Here is a 17,974-nt window from a genome sequence, read left to right as displayed (position 1 = left end):
GTACCAGCAATGTAGGTACAGTAGGCAGTATATACAGGAATAAAATATTTCCAGCAACAGTCCTGTTATTTTGTGTTGTTTCAGTTGTCCTACAGTGATAACTGGTATAAATTACATTAATGTCTACGACAATCTGGGTAATTTAACTCTTTTACACATAGGCTTCAGTAATTTTTGGTGCTGCTGTCAATTGAGCATTGTATAGTTTAAATGTAGCCTATTGGATAATTTGAAATGATACTTTGAATTCAAGCAGAAACTCTTTAATAATTGCTTGTATAGCCTACTTGAATATGGAGATCATGTGCTCCATGGCTACCTCTGATCAGTCAGAGTGATAGCCAATGAGGCCTACATCACTTTCAGTGCTCCATGACAGTGTATTTAAGGGTAATGCAAAGATTTTGTATTTAATTAGGCGTGCCCGAGTGATCTAAGGGCCGCTTGGGCCAAATATGCCAGGGCCGATTTTTGGTCCCAGTCCGCCCCTGGAGTCTCGTGACGCCGGCTACTGCGTGTAGGTCAAAGTCCGCCGCTTGGCTGCATCCCCCTATTTTGTAAAATTGATTTTTATTCCTCTGGGTGTTGCAATTGATATTGAGAGGAAGTGGAATAGAACATTATGCACAATATTCCAATATGTGGTTTAATGTTCTGCATTTCTCATTAGTGGGTCACATTGATACTAAAAGTATGATTCTATGTAATGACTGTATGATATCTGTACTGTCCCTGTGTATATCGGTGTGTGACTGTATTTAGAAATAAGTAGGAATATTATGATTTTGCAGAGCAATCGGCTCCGGATTACCAGGTTGCCACTAATCAGGGTCTGATTCAGTGTAGTCCACGTGAGATGGAATGACCAACGCCATCTCCCGTCAGCCTGGAAGGATACTTAAACCCTAACTATTTCCTTGTATAGTTAGAGCAGCTGATGGATCTTTAGGTGAAGTCATGCTGTCTCTCCCTTGATGCGCATCATTGTAAATAAACTCTGTTCCTGATTTCTGCAAAACCTCAGAATAAGAAATAGATCCAATAGCAAACCATTTTATCCAACCAAATCAGAAGACGCATGATTAAAGATTTCGACCAAACTGATTTGTACTGTTATAACCACTGCTGAGATTTGTCTGTCCTTTGGCCTACCAATATGTTCAAGTAGTCTAGCTGTAATAGCAGGACCTACAAGTTGTGAAAGAGTAGTGGCGCGTCTACTATTGTGCGATTGGTTCAACTGACACCAAAGTTAGGGGTGGGGCTATGACGCAATGCATTTTTGGGAGTGTTCAAGCCAGCAATCACAGAGGGACAGAAAGTTCAGGCTTGGAAGCTAATTAGTGCTTTACACTTCAGCGTGAGTTGTGTTTTTGACAGATCCATCTTGTTCACAACTAGGTTGCACAGTCAGAGCTTAACTTCATTGAGTTTCTGCGTCTGCGAGACTAACGGGGAATTTGGGAACTCTAGTCAAAAGTGGCAACAGGTCCCACCTCAACTCCATTGCTCTCTGCGCGGCGTGTGAAACAACGAAAGACTGATGAGTCTATGAGAGCTTTGTTGTCTCGACTGCAGTCATGAAGATCGAGTTTGCGCCGCTGAACGTGCCGTTTCACAGACGCCTTCAAACGGCCGCTGTGGTTCAGTGGGTCTTCTCCTTCCTTGCGCTGGGTGAGTAGCTGCTCCTCCGCTGTAACGGAGGGGGTTCCCTTCCCACCGGGTTGTTGATGATGATGGGGGAGGTAGCACCGATGCACCCAGAGACGTGTTGTGCACTCACGTGTGCTAAGTTAACTGTGTTCTATGCTTGTGTGTGTCTCTGTGCATAAAAGCAGAAAGAAACGTGTTTGTTTTTTCTGCATCACTTAGTCAAAATTGAAGAACACAGAGTGACCGTGTAGCTTGCTTTTCTGGGGGTGCCTCCAAACCGAGGGTCTAGCCCCTCTGCTAACAAGGAGGGCACTGGTCACAGCAGACTGCTGTGGTTCCTCTACTGAGGAAAGTGTGGACACCAGACAGGCTTTTTGTTGCTGATCTCATGTTGCCGATACGTTGGCCACTGTAACATTTAATAGCTTACTGCCTGATTCAGGTTACATTGTAGGCGAGGCTTTTGCTAAGAGTTATGGGCTTTCTGAAATACCATTGTACTGAATGCTATGCTATGATTTGCATCTGACTTATAGGCATGTTGAGCTGGTTTTGAGCAGTTTTTTGGGGACTGCCCTCTGTGACCTCCAATAGAATGTTGCTCAACTCACTCTTCAATCAAAGGCAAGGTTTACACTGTCACTGCTAAAATTGAATTTAGGCCTACTACAAACTACACAGATTGTATGCAGAGGTACAGTCTTAAAATAACCTCGGTCTGGTCAACTCTGTAATTTAATGTAACAACTTTCTGCAAGTGTGTGTTTGTCTGCGTGTCATTTCTTCTTTGTGTGTGCTTGTATGTCCACTTGTGTAGTGACCTTGATAAACTGTGACAAAGAGCTTCTGCCACCCTGACCAGAACCCCACTTGGCACTGTCATCCCAGTCACCTCTTAGGCCCTTCAATGACATGCACTTACTAATAGTCACATGTGCTTGCCTCATACATGGAGTCTGACACAATCACCCAGATGGTATTGATACTTTAAAGAGGAATCCTTCTGGATTGTTTGCCTCTCTCACTCTAAGACGTTGTCTTTCTCCGCAGCTCAATGTTGCCTGGCAGCATACGTCCTCCTGTGTCTCAGTGATTGGTGGGTCCTCGGCGCACTCTATGCCGGTTGGCTGTACCTTGACAGGGACACACCCAGCACAGGGGGTCGGAAATCACACTGGGTCCGGAGCTGGACGATGTGGCACTACTTTAGAGACTACTTCCCTATTACAGTGAGTTAAACACACACAGGCACACCTACATGAACGAACCACACAGTATCCTAAGAGAGAAATCTTTCTCACACAATAAGCACCCAAAAGTGTCTCACTCACTCACTCACACACACACACACACACACACACGTGCGCCTAGATACACAAATCATACAGTCCTACATAGTCTCACCCAAGCACACCCTCACATACTCCTTCTCTGGAGTTTTCATTGTGTGTGATTGTAAACACAGTTAATTGTTTAGTTAAGTATGCTCCCAGCGGATTGCCTGTGGCCTGTTTTCCTTTTTTACTAAGTTGCTCACAGGTAGGTGCTTACTTCACATCCTGTTCTTTCTGGACAGTCTGCACAAATTGTACTGTATATATATATATATATACAGTGCATAATTCCAATTTTAAAGTTTTTTTTGTTTTGTTGCTAATTTAGTTTTGTGTGGCCGCTTAAGAAACAGCAGTGGTGGCCCTGTAAATGGAACCATAGTGACCACTCAGACTGAGTAATAAACAGTTCCCGCCAATTAGTGTGTTTCTCCAGGAGCATAGATGGGAGGGATGGGATTGAATGGCTCTAGAGCTCAAATATCAAAAGCCTTTCACCTAATTCACAGACTTTACCTTTAAGGGTGCAGTTATGGAAATAATGGTTAAATAAACAGGTGTGTTTTTTTTTAACCCCTCTCCCTCCATTATTTTTTTCTGTCCCATTACCTCCCTCTCTCTCTCACCCTCTCTCTCCCTCTCTCACACACACCCTGTAGTTGGTGAAAACAGCTGATCTGGACCCCAGTCATAACTACATCTTTGGGTTCCATCCACATGGGGTTCTTGTTGCCGGGGGATTCGGGAACTTCTGCACAGAAGCTTCCGGCTTTTCAACTCTTTTCCCGGGACTCACGCCATACCTGCTCATGCTGCCGTTTTGGTTCCGAGTGCCATTCTTCAGGGACTACATCATGTCTGGAGGTAGGTGTGTTTGTGTGTATTTGTGTGGGCTTGTGTGAAAAGAGTATTATTATTTTAATTGTTTTGAAACGATGTCAAAAATGCCTGTGTTGCTCAGATATCCACTAAAGTTAGCATGCTAACTAGCCAGAGACAGACGGCCCTCTTGTAATACCACTTTGTACAAAGCAGGTCAATGGAAGAGTGCCATTGGTGTGTTCAAAACAACTTGAATCCTGCAGAACTCTACACACAGCCCCTTTAAATGTGCAAAAGTAAGGATTAGCCAGTACTCACTGGCTGTTTGTGTGTCTGTGTGTGTGTGTCAGAGAGTGAGAGAGGGAGAGAGTGTCAGTCAGTTTTCACACTCTATCTATCTATCTATCGTTTGTGTGTGTGTGTGTGTGTGTGTGTGTGTGTGTGTGTGTTAGACCAGTGGTTCTCAAATGGGGGTACATGAAGGCACTTCAGGGGGTACGTGAGATTTTAACCCTTAGAAGCCGATTACGCAAAGTGCGTCAAAAAACACACCCTTTCTTCTCTGTTACATTGCTCCGCAACTGTTCATAGCAGCGAGAAGTCTTTATTGTGTGCCAGAGCAGAAGTGGGGCTTTCCAACGAGACCACGCACTTGTCTGTACGTTAAAGTATGAAGATTAAAAATAATCATGAAATTAAATCAAATTGCATATTTATAGTCTCTGTGTTTACCTGCGCACCCATTACTCTCGTTTGAATTACTCGCGAACCCGTGAACACATAGACATGGCAAGCATATCAGATGAAAGAGGAGGCACAGGGCTATCAATTGGTACCAAGTATGTCTATCCTTCTGGCTTATGAAAACAGACGAAGTGACTGCAAAATAATAACGTCATGTACAAAAACCAACTGCACACTCTTTACTCTCGTTTGAATTACTCGCGGACCTGTGATCGGATAGATATGCCACGCATGTCAGATGAAAGAGGAGACACAGAGCTATCATTTGATGCCAAGTACATCCTTCTGGGTTATAAAACAGTCGAAGTGACAGCAAAATAATAACTTCATATAGCTCGACTTACCTCACGTTTTTGTCTGTTATTGTGGCAAAGCATGTTTATAATCCAACGCTATTGTGTGTTTCTCTATGGCAAAGAATGTTCATAATCCGGTTTTGAGATCCTAGCAAATTCCTGCATGGCATTCAATTCAAGGCTCACATTGCATTCCAATTTGTTCGACAAAGAAACACCTTTTTTGCCTTTACTTTGTTCATGGCAACACAGTAAAAAGTTGTAGAGAATCATGAGTGCAGACAGGCACACACACTTAAACTTGGGTCAAGTCAGGTCAGATCAGTTCGTGTTCCAGATATGGAGCGCAGAAAGGTCATTTTTAATCACTAAATAAAAAAATGGCATTTATTTCTGTAAGGCGCACACCACATATGTCTGTAAATTGCTCAGCCCCAGAGAATCCCTCCCACTTGGCAATGATATTGCCAGATTCAGGACAGTCTGCCCTACACACACATGAAATGCATGTAGAGCTATTAGCTTGCTGTGGTGAGATACATGTCAAAATATAAGGTTTTTTATAATACGCTTTTTATATTTTCATTCTTTAAAAATCAAAATAAAATCAATGCTAGTACTAATACTTGAAATGATGGCAGATCTGGATAGCCCAGACTCTGCCGGAAAAAAATAAATATATAATATGTGTGTGTGGCACTTACAATGACCAGAATAAATCCTTATGAATAAAGGTAGTGAAAATGCCCTAAAAAACTAAGGGTTAAAATATACATATATTTAAAAAGTAGAATCCATGCAAAAATACTTTAAAAACAATTATTTAATAAATATTTCAGGAAAATATCAAAGTTGTATGTGTATGTGTTTATTAGTTCCAAAGTTTAATAAATTAGACACTGATGGCACAGTGCTCTGTTTTAAGTCTTTTTTCTCAACTAAAAATGCTTTGCGCTGGTTAGGGGGTACTTGGCTGAAAAAATATTTCACAGGGGGTACATCACTGAAAAAAGGTTGAGAACCACTGCTTTAGACAGTGGGGGAGTTTGCCCTCTGTGTTTGTCTGGCTGTTCTCCCTCTGTCCTCCATTGTGTAAACAGTCCTCATGAAAGTTTACAGTGAAGAAATGATTGAACCCATCCCAATTGGGCAATGGCTGTACACACACACACACACACACACACACACACACACACACACACACACACACACACACACACACACACACACACACACACACACACACACCAGCCTTGTTCCCTCACCTCCTGTCTAGTACCACAGATCAGATCTACCTTACATATGAAGAGGTGGTGGTGTGTCTTACATCTTACATCTCAAGCAGCAGTACATCTCTTTCTGTCACCATTACACAAATCCAAACAACCCTACACACAACCACGTACACGGGGCGGTGGTAGTGTAGCGGTTAAGGAACTGGGCTAGCGTGCAGTAGCCTGAAAGTTGTCGGTTCACTTCCCGGCTTCCACCGCTGTGCCCTTGAGCAAGGCACTTAACTCCAAGTTGCTCAGGGGACAATGTAATCCCTTGTAATATAGCTGACATATGTAAGTCACCATGGCTAAAAATGCATCAGCTAAATGTAATGTACACACTTCATGCTATATGTCAAGCCTTTGAGTCTGTTCACCTTATGCTAGGAAAATAAAGTTGGATATTTCCCTGTTCCAAAGTTGTGGCAGATGGATTCACACGGAGTTTACAAGTTGGACCTACTATGAGTGGCGTTTTTATCATTTTTTCTGGTAAAATGTCAGACTTTCAGGTTTGTCTGGAATGCAGCATAGGCACACGGCTGTGCTTAGGTGTGGGTTAACTAGGGACAATGCGACAGACACATAGGAACTGAAACTGTCATCTTGGCCTTGCGCTTCCTGTATGACAGTACAACTTCCTCTTAGTCTTCCTAGACAGCTGCTTTACATATTGCCACTTAACATGACAGCTGCTGCCCACTGTTGCCTAATCGCTTGCAAAGACATGCTGCAGCTGCCCCGGTGTGTTGGATGGATGTGCACTAAGGTGACGTCTTAGGTGTGGGTGGTTGTCACTCAGTCTGTTTTTAAGATCTGATTAGTAATTGTCCATAGGAGGGGCCAGATTTGACAGATTTTGTAATGCACCATTTTTGGTTATTTGTGTAGTCATGTATTCACATTTGTGTGGGTTTTAATCTGTGCATGGGCGTGTTTGAACAAGTGTATCTGTGACTGTCCATGTACGGGTACAGTATGTGTGAATGTGTGTGTTGACTCATGGGTGTGTGTGTGTGTGTGTTTGATCTGATGTTGTAATCATGTTTCTTGCGCTTGAGGTTCATCTGACACAGCGCTTGCCCAACCCTAACCCAACCAGTAGACTTTCATCCCTGTGGAGTCAAGCAGACCAGTGCTCTCATCAGCTGACCTGACCTGAACTGACGTCTCCAAGTTGAGCGTTGCCACTCCCTCTAACTAGATTTTCACTCTCCGTTCATTCCTCTCAATAAACTCTAGACCAGTTCTCAAAGTGTGGGGCAGTGTAGAGACATGACATTGGGCGCGACGAACAGGAGGACATTTATCTTAGCCTGTCTTTATTAATGCCGTTCTTTTTGACAAGGAAAATAATACATTCAAAACAAAAGTCACACACAAACATAGGAGTCATAAACAGTTCTATATATACACACATATAAAACAATATCAGATCTAAGGGACAGAGACAAAAAATGTAACATGAACCACAATGCTAAAATAATATTTGCACATTACCATTTTGATAGATTCAGGTGGGGCTTGAAAATGTCACTTCCAAAGTGAGCAATGATGGAAAAAGATAATGAGTATGATTGCTCTACACAACATTTGAAGCTGAAACATCTGCAGTATTTGCAGTATATTATGCCCTCCATGATGTGTGTGTGTGTGTGTGTGTGTGTGTGAGAGAGAGAGAGGTCTGATGATGTACAGTAATCATCATTACATTCTTCTGATTAATTTCTAAATTTCTAAATGAAGTGGCGGTGTGGTGATTTTTGTGGATGATGAGTTCATGAAAGTAGGATGATTGTTTTGGTCTTTAGGATCAGATGACCCAAGTGCGTCATGACATTTTTTTGCAAACTTGTAACTCTGGGCTTAGGCGGGGATCACATTGGAAATAACAAAGCAGCAGTGGTAAAGCGCAACGCAACACTCAGACCATAATAATTTTTATCTTGTTCCTGAGTTACCTGATTCTAAGAGGTGGTGTCGCTCTGATCATTCTGAATCACACCTGATGTACATGTAGATACTCTCCCATAGAACGTTTTCTTTGCCTCCTCCACAAACGCATGCTATTATATCGAATTTCATTTTGTGCTTGCAGTCAGTCTGCTTTCCATCCAGACTCCTTATGGTGGAAATAATTAACATGTGTAAAATCCTCATTTATAGTGCATACAGAAAGTATTCACAGCGCTTCACTTTTTCCACATTTCGTTATGTTACAGCCTAATTCCAAAATGGATTAAATAATTTTTCCCTCAAAATTCTACACACAATACCCCATAATGACAACATAAATGGTTGCAAATCTATTAGAAATAAAGAACAAAAATATAATTTGTACATAAAGTATTCACAGCCTTTGCTCAATACTATCTTTGGAATATGAAGCCACAAGTACCCTGGAAATCCAGAGTTCTTCGCGATAAATTCCAATTTTGATTTTGAGGGGAACCTTATGACTTGACAAACAAAGATGGCTGCACCCCTGATTGATGGTAGTTGAGATGTAGTTCTTTACATCTCTATTTGTACTATGTTGGCCATTTTAATGTTGATTTTAAATGCTCTTACACACTGCTCTTACATTGCTGCTTTAATCCGGTGACCAATGTATGCATTGCATGGTCTTGAGACCGCTGCTGCCCTGGTGACGTCCGTGTTCTTTCCCACTAAGACAAATGGGAATGCTGTATAAGTGCTACATTAAGTCACGTTCGCGTGTAGAGCAACTCGGGCGGGGGAGTGTACGATACAAATGGATTGCAGCATGATGCTCATTACCTATGCCCATGAAACCGAGCTGCACCAATCACATCGGTGTATCTGATAAAGGTGGGCCAGAGGCGAGCTAAACGGATGACAACAGCGCTGCGATATCGATGTCCGGAAACATTGGTCGTAGTGTTATTGTTGACATGTATATAAATAAATAAGTATGCCCTCAATTGTATTATAAAATAACTTTTATTTGTGGTTAATAATGCTGGTGGGTAAGAGCCAATGGTATACTTTAGTAAGGGCACGTGATACATGAGTATAAAACTGTGCGCAACAATAAACATTTTCTTTTGCTCAACTTCCCACAAGTTGTGTGTTGAGTGCAGTTCTTCGATCCAAGTTGATTATAGTTTAGTCTTTCTGAGTATGCACGAAGTCTCCCTCGTATGAACTCTAACAACAGGTTATGGGCCCAGAGTTACCCAGAGAGATAAACTAAAAGAAAAATCGAAATTAAGTTCCATAGGCGTGTTAGCTAACGTGAGCAACGCTTTGAAGAACCAAAGATGGCTAGCAGGAGTGAAAGGAGGGCCATGGATAGATCAAGCAGCCCGCTGGTCCAGGCTAGTTTTCGACGGGGATGAAAAGAAGTACTTAACTGTGGGGAAACGAATTCTTAGGCATCTAAGATTGCAAGGATTGAAAGATGCTATTATTGGGGAACCTACTGATGAAGAAAGTTTAATGGGCAGTAGATGGAGTGAGAAACGCCGAGGCATATGCAGAGCTAATACAGTTTCTGGACGACAAGAGTTTATCGCTGATTATGCAGACGAGCGGACGATGCGGTCGGAAAGCATTGCAGATTCTAAGAGACTACTACGCCGGGCAAGGGAAAAGCCACGAATAGTTAGCCTCTACAACCGAAACTGACTTCACTGCAGAAGTCAAGTAGCAAAGCGTCACTGAGCACGATTATTCCAAGAGAGACTGTGATAACAGTATTGAGAAACGCTGGTGAAACATTAAGTGATGGATTGCTGGTAGCTATGGTTTTGAAAAGGACTACCTGAATCGCTCAAACCATTTACCATTCAATTACCCAGAACGATGTGACCATGCCTTTTGCCGAATTTAAAACAAAGTTACGGAGCTATGAAGACACCGAGAAAATCGTGCGGCAAACCGCCACCGACGATAACGCTATGAAGGCGCCAGCACAGCAGAGTTATTCGAGACCGTATGTGGTAAGTGACCGGGAACCGAGGTGAATGTGGATATCGCGGTGCTTCAAGTGTGGGCTGAAAGGACACAAAGCCAGAGCCTGTACACGCAGACAGTGGTGCAGTCATTGTAAGAGCAACACGATCGGGACATCAACTGCAGAAAGAAACAGCGAGAGAGACGAGCGCGCGGCAAGCTTCTGAGGGCCAAACAAGTCGTATGCGTTCCGGCAAGCGACAGGGAGATGGAACCAGCCAAGGCCTATCAGCTAGGCCGCATGGGTGTCAAGGAGAAAGGACTGATGGTGGATACAGGGCGACTTCACACCTCATTTACGGATATTGCAAAGTTCAAAAGATTCGACTAAAGTTTCCAGTCCGAGACACACCTGCGTGAGAGTTGGCTGACGGCACCAGGAGCAATGGAATCGCCGAGCACAGAGGAGATGCTGGATGTGTGCTTGATCGACAGCGAGGAACGACGCCCAACGCCGACGCTGAAGCAAGCGTTGTACATTCCTTCATACCAGAGGACATCTTCTCTGTGAAGGCCGCCACAGCGAAAGCGGAGCCACTGTGATCTTCAGGGAGAAGGAAAGTGTGCTACAGGACAGAGACGGTACTGAATTCCATATTCACGGAACATAACAGACTTTACTACTTACAGACTGTAAATGGTGAGTGTGATGATCAATGCAATGGGTGTTATGACATGCAGACATGGCACGAGATTTTAGGCCATTGTAATTACGATGATGTGCAAAAAAATGCAGAATGTAGTTGATGGCATGACAATTAAGGAAAGGTGAACAAGTCTGTCTTACGTTGTGATGTGTGCACTCAGGGGAAATTCATTCAGACTAGGAACAGAGAGCCTGATGCAAGAGCCAAAGCAGCTCTACAGTTAGTACACACAGATCTAGCAGGGCCTATAGACCCAGAATCCAGAGATGGGTATAGGTGGGTTGTATCATTCACTGATGACTATTCCAGTGCAGTGTTCGTGTATTTTCTAAAACATAAGAGTGACACAGTGCAAGCGACTGAGAAATTTCTAGCTGACACAGCCCCATATGGGGAGAATTAAATGTATCAGGTCTGACAATGGTACAGAGTTCATGGGAAGAAATTACCAGTCACTACTCAGCAGAAATGGGATTAGGCACGAGACCTCAGCACCATATTCCCCACACCAGAATGGTACTGCCGGTTTAAATTGGAGAACCTTATTCGACATGGCTAGGTGTATGCTTATTGAGAGTGAGCTACCTAAGGTGTTATGGACCTATGCGGTACAGACTGCAGCTGTAGTGAGAACAGATGCTTTAATAACAAGACAAAGCAGACACCCTACTTCATGCTGACGGGGAAGCAACCTAATGTCTCTAGGATGCAGAAGTTTGGGTCAGAGTGTTACACTTACAAACAAGACAAAAGAAAGCTTGACTCAAGGTGTGAGAAAGGGATCTTTGTTGATACGACAAAAAATAGTCCAGCTTACATGGTTTACTATCCGGACAGCAGAAAAAGTTCAGAGGCACAGATTAGTGAAGTTTGTTCCTAAGGCGGGGAGTAGAACAACAAACACAGACTGACATGACCGATGATGGCGATGACTTTGATATTCAGGAAAGAGCTAACAGAGCCAGACAGGGTACTGATGTTAGTGCAGGACGCACCGAGAACCAAAGTCCAGTAACAGAACCTAAATCGAGCGGCCAGTCGCAGGATAGTCAGACTGACCAAGAGACTAAGCGATACCCTCTTAGAGAGAGGAAGAAACCAAGCTATCTGACTGAATATGTTACTGATGGTAAGAAAGATCAAGTTCTGGCGAACATAGATTACTGTTACAGACTGATGTGTAATGTACCTCTAACATTCAGAGAAGCAGTGACCTCAACTGAATCGAAACAATGGGTTAGCGCGATGGACGAGGAGATGCAATCATTGAGGGAGAATGACACGTTTGCCCTGACCAATTTACCTGAGGGAAAGACTGCAGTGGGGGGTAGATGGGTGTATACAATTAAGAGTGATTGTAGTGGATCAGACAGATACAAGGCGTTCACGTAGCCAAAGGATACAGTCAAAAGATAGGTATCGATTATGAGGAGACATTTTCTCCTACTGCAAATTTGATAGTATCAGAGTGTTGATGCAAAAAAGCAGCACAAGAGAGTTTGATTTTGCATCAGATGGACGTCAAAAGCGCCTATCTACATGCACCAATTGATTAGTAGATTTATATAGAGCAGCCAGAAGGGTATGAGATTGAACCCAGTACAAATGAAAAGTTGTGTACAAGCTGAAGAAGTCACTATATGGATTGGAAACAGTCTGGCAGAAATTGGAATAAGATGTTGCATGAATACCTGATTGAAAAATGAGTTCAAATTGAATGAAGCAGACCATTGTGTTTACATAAGGGAAACCTGTAATGAAAAGGTGATCATGATAATATGGGTTGATGATGTGATCATTGGCCAGTGATGAAAATGCACTCAAGGTTGTGAAAGAGATGCTCACATCAAAATTCAAAATGAAAGATTTGGGTCAATTGAAAAACTTCCTTGGCATTAATTTTGACCAGTGTGGTGAATGTGTGAAAATGTCACAGAAGAAATATGTGGAAAAATTACCGAAAAGGTTTAATATGCAAGACTGTAAGCCTAGAGCCACACCCTGTGAACAAAAAAGCTGAACTACACTGATGATGCAGAGAAAATGAGTGATGTTAGGAAATACAGAGAAGTGGTGGGTAGTTTAATCTATCTGACTACGTGCACTAGACCAGATCTTAGTTTTACAGTTAGCAAACTGTCACAATATTTTGCAGAACCGACAGAAAGAGCAATGGGTTACTGTGAAACATGTGATGAGATATCTTAAGGGTACCAGTGACAAGGAATTGTGTTACCGAAAATGTGATACAGATCTGTGGTTACAAGCGCACAGTGATGCCGGATTGGGCAGGTGACAAAACAGACAGGAGAAGCACTACAGGTTATTGTGTGAGTCTTAATAAGGATGGACCTCTAGTTTCATGGAAAACCAAAAGCAGCCCACTGTTGCTTTGTCTACCTGTGAAGCAGAATACATGGCATTAGCTGCAACTGTGCAGGAGTGTATGTATCTTGTTCAACTGTTGGAAGGTATTGATGGATGTCAATGCATGCCACCAAAAAGTGTAATGAGGACAACCAGGGCACAATTGCTTTAGCGAGGAATCCTGTAAATAGACAGAGATGCAAGCATGTTGACATAAAATATCATTTTGTGAGGTCAACTGTGAATGATGGAAAAGTGAGTCTGGAATATTGCCCAACCGATGAAATGATTGCAGATGTAATGACAAAGCCTGCAACAAAACTGAAGTTGATGAAGTTTGATAAGTTTATGTTTGGAGAATAAATGTATTGTTTAGCCTAGGCGGCACACAGTTGAAATTAATGTTTTCAGTTATTAAGCTAACAATGTGAGTGCAAGTGGGGGTGTTGACATGTATATAAATAAATAAGTATGCCCTCAATTGTATTATAAAAAATAACTTTTTTTGTGGTTAATAATGCTGGTGGGTAAGAGCCAATGGTATACTTTAGTAAGGGGCACGTGATACATGAGTATAAAACTGTCGCAACAATAAACACTTTTCTTTTGCTCAACTTCCCACAAGTTTGTGTGTTGAGTGCAGTTCTTCGTCAAGTTGATTATAGTTTAGTCTTTCTGAGTATGCACGAAGTCTCCCTCATTATGAACTCTAACAACAGTTATCCAATTGCGTTGACGTCCGGAATCGGTCAGTAAACATTGGTTGAAGTGTTAATCAATTGCGTGCAGTGATATTTTCAAATGCATGCTTGGTGCTGCCCCTCAAGTTGGGCCATTTTCATTACTCGTAGCCAGACCCTTAAAGGCACACTATGCAGGTTTTTTAGATTAATATGCAAGTTTTTTAATTAATTTAATTTACCTTCATTTAACAGCTTCAGAGTCATTGGAATGGTTATATGACTTTTTCGGGTTGAATGGTGGCGCCTCGCTTCCCCCTAAGCCTGTGGCGGAAAAACCACCCTTGCAACTGTCGGCCTCAGTGTCAGGAAGTATAACGAGTGTAACAATTGCTTTACTGCATTCAAATACACATACACCGCCAGGCACCCGGCTAGAAAAAAAGGTAGCAATGGAGTTTCTCAGACATTCGTCATGACCAAGCCAGCGAAAAAGAAGCAAAAACCGAGAAAACCGTAAGGAAATTGCCAATACTGCATAGTTTACCTTTAAATCTTTCGGATTGGGTCAGGTCCTCCAGGCTAAGCCACAAGCTTGGCACACCCATCGTTGGCCAGTTTCACCCATTCCTCTTCACAGAACCTCTCAAACTCCATTGGTTGTATGGGGAGCGTCAGTGTAAAGCCATTTTCAGATCCCAGATTCAGATTCAAGTCTGGGCTCTTGGCTGGGCCTCTCTAGGACATTCACAGAGTTGTCCTGAAGCTACTCTTTTTTCCAGGATGTCTCTGTACATTGCTGCATTCATCTTTCTCTCAATCCTGACTAGTCTCCCAGTTCCTGCCGCTGAAAAACATCCCCACAGCATGATGCTGCCACCACCATGCTTCTCCCCCGATCACTCAGTTTAGAAGGACGGCTAGCTCTAGGAAGAGTCCTGGTGGTTCCAAACTTCTTCCATTTACGGATGATGGAGGCCATTGTGCTCACTGGGACCTTTAAAGCAGCAGAATGTTTTTGTACCCTACCCCAGTTCTGTGCCTCGAGACAATCCTGTCTTGGAGGTCTACAGACGATTCCTTCACCTTCATGCTCATACCTTATATAGACAGGTGCCTTTCCGAATCATGTCCAATCAACTGAATTTACCACAGGTGGACTCCAATTAAGCTGTAGAAACATCTCAAGGATTATCAGCGTGCACCTGATAAGGAGGGAGTATCAGAATGCACCTGAGCTCAATTTTGAGCTTTATCGCAATGGCTGTGAATACTTATGTACAAGGGATTTCTACGTTTTTTATTTTTAATAAATTTGCAAAAATCTCAAACAAACATTTTTTTAAAGTTATCATTATGGGGTATTATGTGTAGATTTTTTTTTGTACATTATCTCTTCTATTTGGTTGGTTGGTTGTTTTGGTTGGCTCATGACCTTTTCCTCTTGATCTTGGACTTCTCAGGACTGGTATCCAGTGAGAAGGCCAGTGCCAGCTACATCATCAGTCGGCCCGAGGGCGGACACGTTGCCGTGGTTGCAGTGGGCGGGGCGCCAGAGTCGCTTGATGCCCGACCGGGAGAGCTGACCCTTCAGCTGCTGCAGCGCAAGGGCTTCATCAAGCTCGCTCTGAAACATGGGTGAGAGTGTATGTGGTTTTGTGTGTGAACACTCGTTGGGTCTTCAAGGCTGCAGTGAAACAAGAGGGATTGTGAGGGTGGTACATTTGATGTGTGTGTGTGTGTGTGTGTGTGTGCGTGTGCGTGCGCGCATGTGTGTACAGGGCATGGCTGGTTCCAGTGTTTTCCTTTGGTGAGAATGAGCTCTTTGACCAGATGGAGAACCCTAGAGGATCCGCTCTCCGGCGCATGCAGGACCGTCTCCAAAGGATAATGGGTGTGGCCTTGCCCCTCTTCCATGCCCGAGGTGTCTTCCAGTACAGCTTTGGCGTGCTGCCCTATAGAAAGCCCATAAACACTGTTGGTAAGAACCACACACCTTACCATTGCAGTAATTCAAACATACCGTAAAACTTCAAATAATCGCCGAGTCCCTAAGAGACGCCTGTCTCTTTTAAACGCCTGGCGTGGCTACAGGTTTGGGTTAAAGGCCGGTCTCCAGTAGAGGCCTGGTCTGTTTTTTAGTTTCAGGTTGTATTTAATCTTCTAAAACCCTATAAGTATATATACTTTTTTGATCCTGTGAGGGAAATTTGGTCTCTGCATTTAACCCAATCGGTGAATTAGTGAAACACAAACAGCACACAGTGAACACACAGTGAGGTGAAGCACACACTAATCCCGGCAGTGAGCTGCCTGCTTCAACGGCAATTTCGGGGAGAAGTGAGGGGTTAGGTGCCTTGCTCAAGGGCACTTCAGCCGTGACCCACTGGTCGGGGCTCGAACCGGCAACCCTCCGGTTACAAGTCCAGAGTGCTAACCAGTGGGCCACGGCTGCCCCAACTATCACGGGTGCGTCATCACGGAGGTTTGTTTACATACCAGTAACAGCTCAGATGGCAGCCTCCACAGAACGCTCGTCGGATTTGTGTATACTGTATTATATTCTCTCTTTCTTTCTTTCTTTCTATACAGTGGGCCGGCCCATTCCAGTTGTGCAGACTCCATCTCCTAGTAAAGAAGACATAGAAAACCTCCATAAGCTCTACATTGAGGTTAGTGTTGATTGGCATGTCTTTAAATAGTAGGGAAATGACGAACACAGTGTGGGTAGAATGAGTGTTGTCATAAGGTGAAAAGATCATTGTGACAAGGAAGTATGTGTCCTGAGTAATCATTTGCACATGTAGGACTGAACTGAGAGGTAAAACAGGTTTGTGAATGTATATGTAAATAATTATTTTGTGTGTGTGTTCGTCTTTTTCTATGAGAGAGAGAAAGAGATGAGTAAACCACTCTTACTGTTCACAGGGTCTCACCCAGGTGTTTGAGGAGAATAAAACAAATTATGGCATCGCTGAAGACAAGCATCTCAAGTTCATCTGACACCTCTGTTACAACCTCATTCTGTCTGTCTGTCCTTCTACTGTCTGCCAAACTGTCTGCCTGCCTGTGTGTCACTGACAGCCATTCTGTCTGGAATTCTGTTGATTATTCTAAAGGGCAAGCACCTTATGTACACACACAGATCTGCCGTGTGTGTGCGTGCGTGCGTGCGTGTGTGTGTGTGTGTGTGTGTGTTAATGAGAGAGTGACGTGACAAAGAATGTGATTCAAATGGTTCATTTGCAATAATTCTGTGTGTGTGTGTGTGTGTGTGTGTGTGTGTGTGTGTGTGTGTTTTGTATGTTACCATTGTGTAGGAAAGCACATTAAAACTCTCAAATAGTCATATGAATGAATATAGGGAATTATCTATTTGTCAAACATAATGCTGAACTCAAGGCTCAGAGTCTATTTATCGGAAGTGAGGTGAGGAAGTTTACATGCATTGTATCCATGTTGCCTGAAAATGCTAATTATATTAACTACACAAAACCTGTCTATTGACATTTCCTCCAGACCATGTCTACAACTGCCTCTTTGTATAGAGTATATATACTTATACTTGTGGGTTTGTGTGTGCGCGCGCACACACAAAAAATACTCATATGGGACACTGGTAAACCCAGGCGTTCAGGTTCGTTTTCTGGAGAAATCCATCTAGCTTGACAAGCTATAGTTCTTAGTTGGAGGTTAAAACTGCTCATTTGTGTCATAGTTCTATGATAAACATACAAACAATAAAATTGTGAATGATTTTGATTTTATTTACTTGAAAAGCATTTTGTAACCTGTGTGAAAGAGTTCCACTTTCAACGACTCGGAAAGAATGATCGTTATAACGTTTGAATTCCAAAGGACTTCGGAGTTATTAAGCTTGATTTTATTATCATATAATGCGTCAGAGGGCGCCAAAGACCAGCTCTCTGTATTAGCTCTTCGTCTTCCTGGGCTCGATGCTCTGGTTGATCTGGGGCTGGTCGCGTAATATGATGATTCCAGGCCGGGAGAGGAGGCGATCTCCGGTCTGACCTCCACGCTGCAGGGCAGGAAGTTTAACAACTGGTGCGTGCTACATCTGCGAGCGCTTATGGCTGGAGAATATAACTTAACTCTATAACTGATGTGTTATTACCCATAATTATGTTAATAGCCTATAACATTAGAAAAAGTTACAGA

At 43.0% G+C, this 17,974-nt stretch overlaps 1 protein-coding gene across 1 annotated transcript; it reads left to right on the top strand.

Annotated features, from left to right (window-relative positions):
- The first annotated feature begins 1,292 nt into the window (after positions 1 to 1,292).
- On the top strand, positions 1,293 to 17,562 carry mogat3a (monoacylglycerol O-acyltransferase 3a). Its single transcript, XM_048236006.1, has 7 exons — positions 1,293 to 1,674; positions 2,704 to 2,882; positions 3,647 to 3,851; positions 15,259 to 15,433; positions 15,577 to 15,776; positions 16,388 to 16,467; positions 16,724 to 17,562. The coding sequence occupies exons 1-7, from the start codon at positions 1,581 to 1,583 to the stop codon at positions 16,796 to 16,798; spliced, it is 1,008 nt and encodes a 335-aa protein (XP_048091963.1). The 5' UTR covers positions 1,293 to 1,580; the 3' UTR covers positions 16,799 to 17,562.
- Positions 17,563 to 17,974: the final 412 nt, after the last annotated feature.

This window comes from Alosa alosa, chromosome 24 (genome assembly GCF_017589495.1).
Source record: "Alosa alosa isolate M-15738 ecotype Scorff River chromosome 24, AALO_Geno_1.1, whole genome shotgun sequence".
Taxonomy (NCBI): Eukaryota; Metazoa; Chordata; class Actinopteri; order Clupeiformes; family Clupeidae; genus Alosa; species Alosa alosa.
Note: the sequence above shows the minus strand (reverse complement) of the source record. Positions and strands in the feature narration are given on the sequence as shown.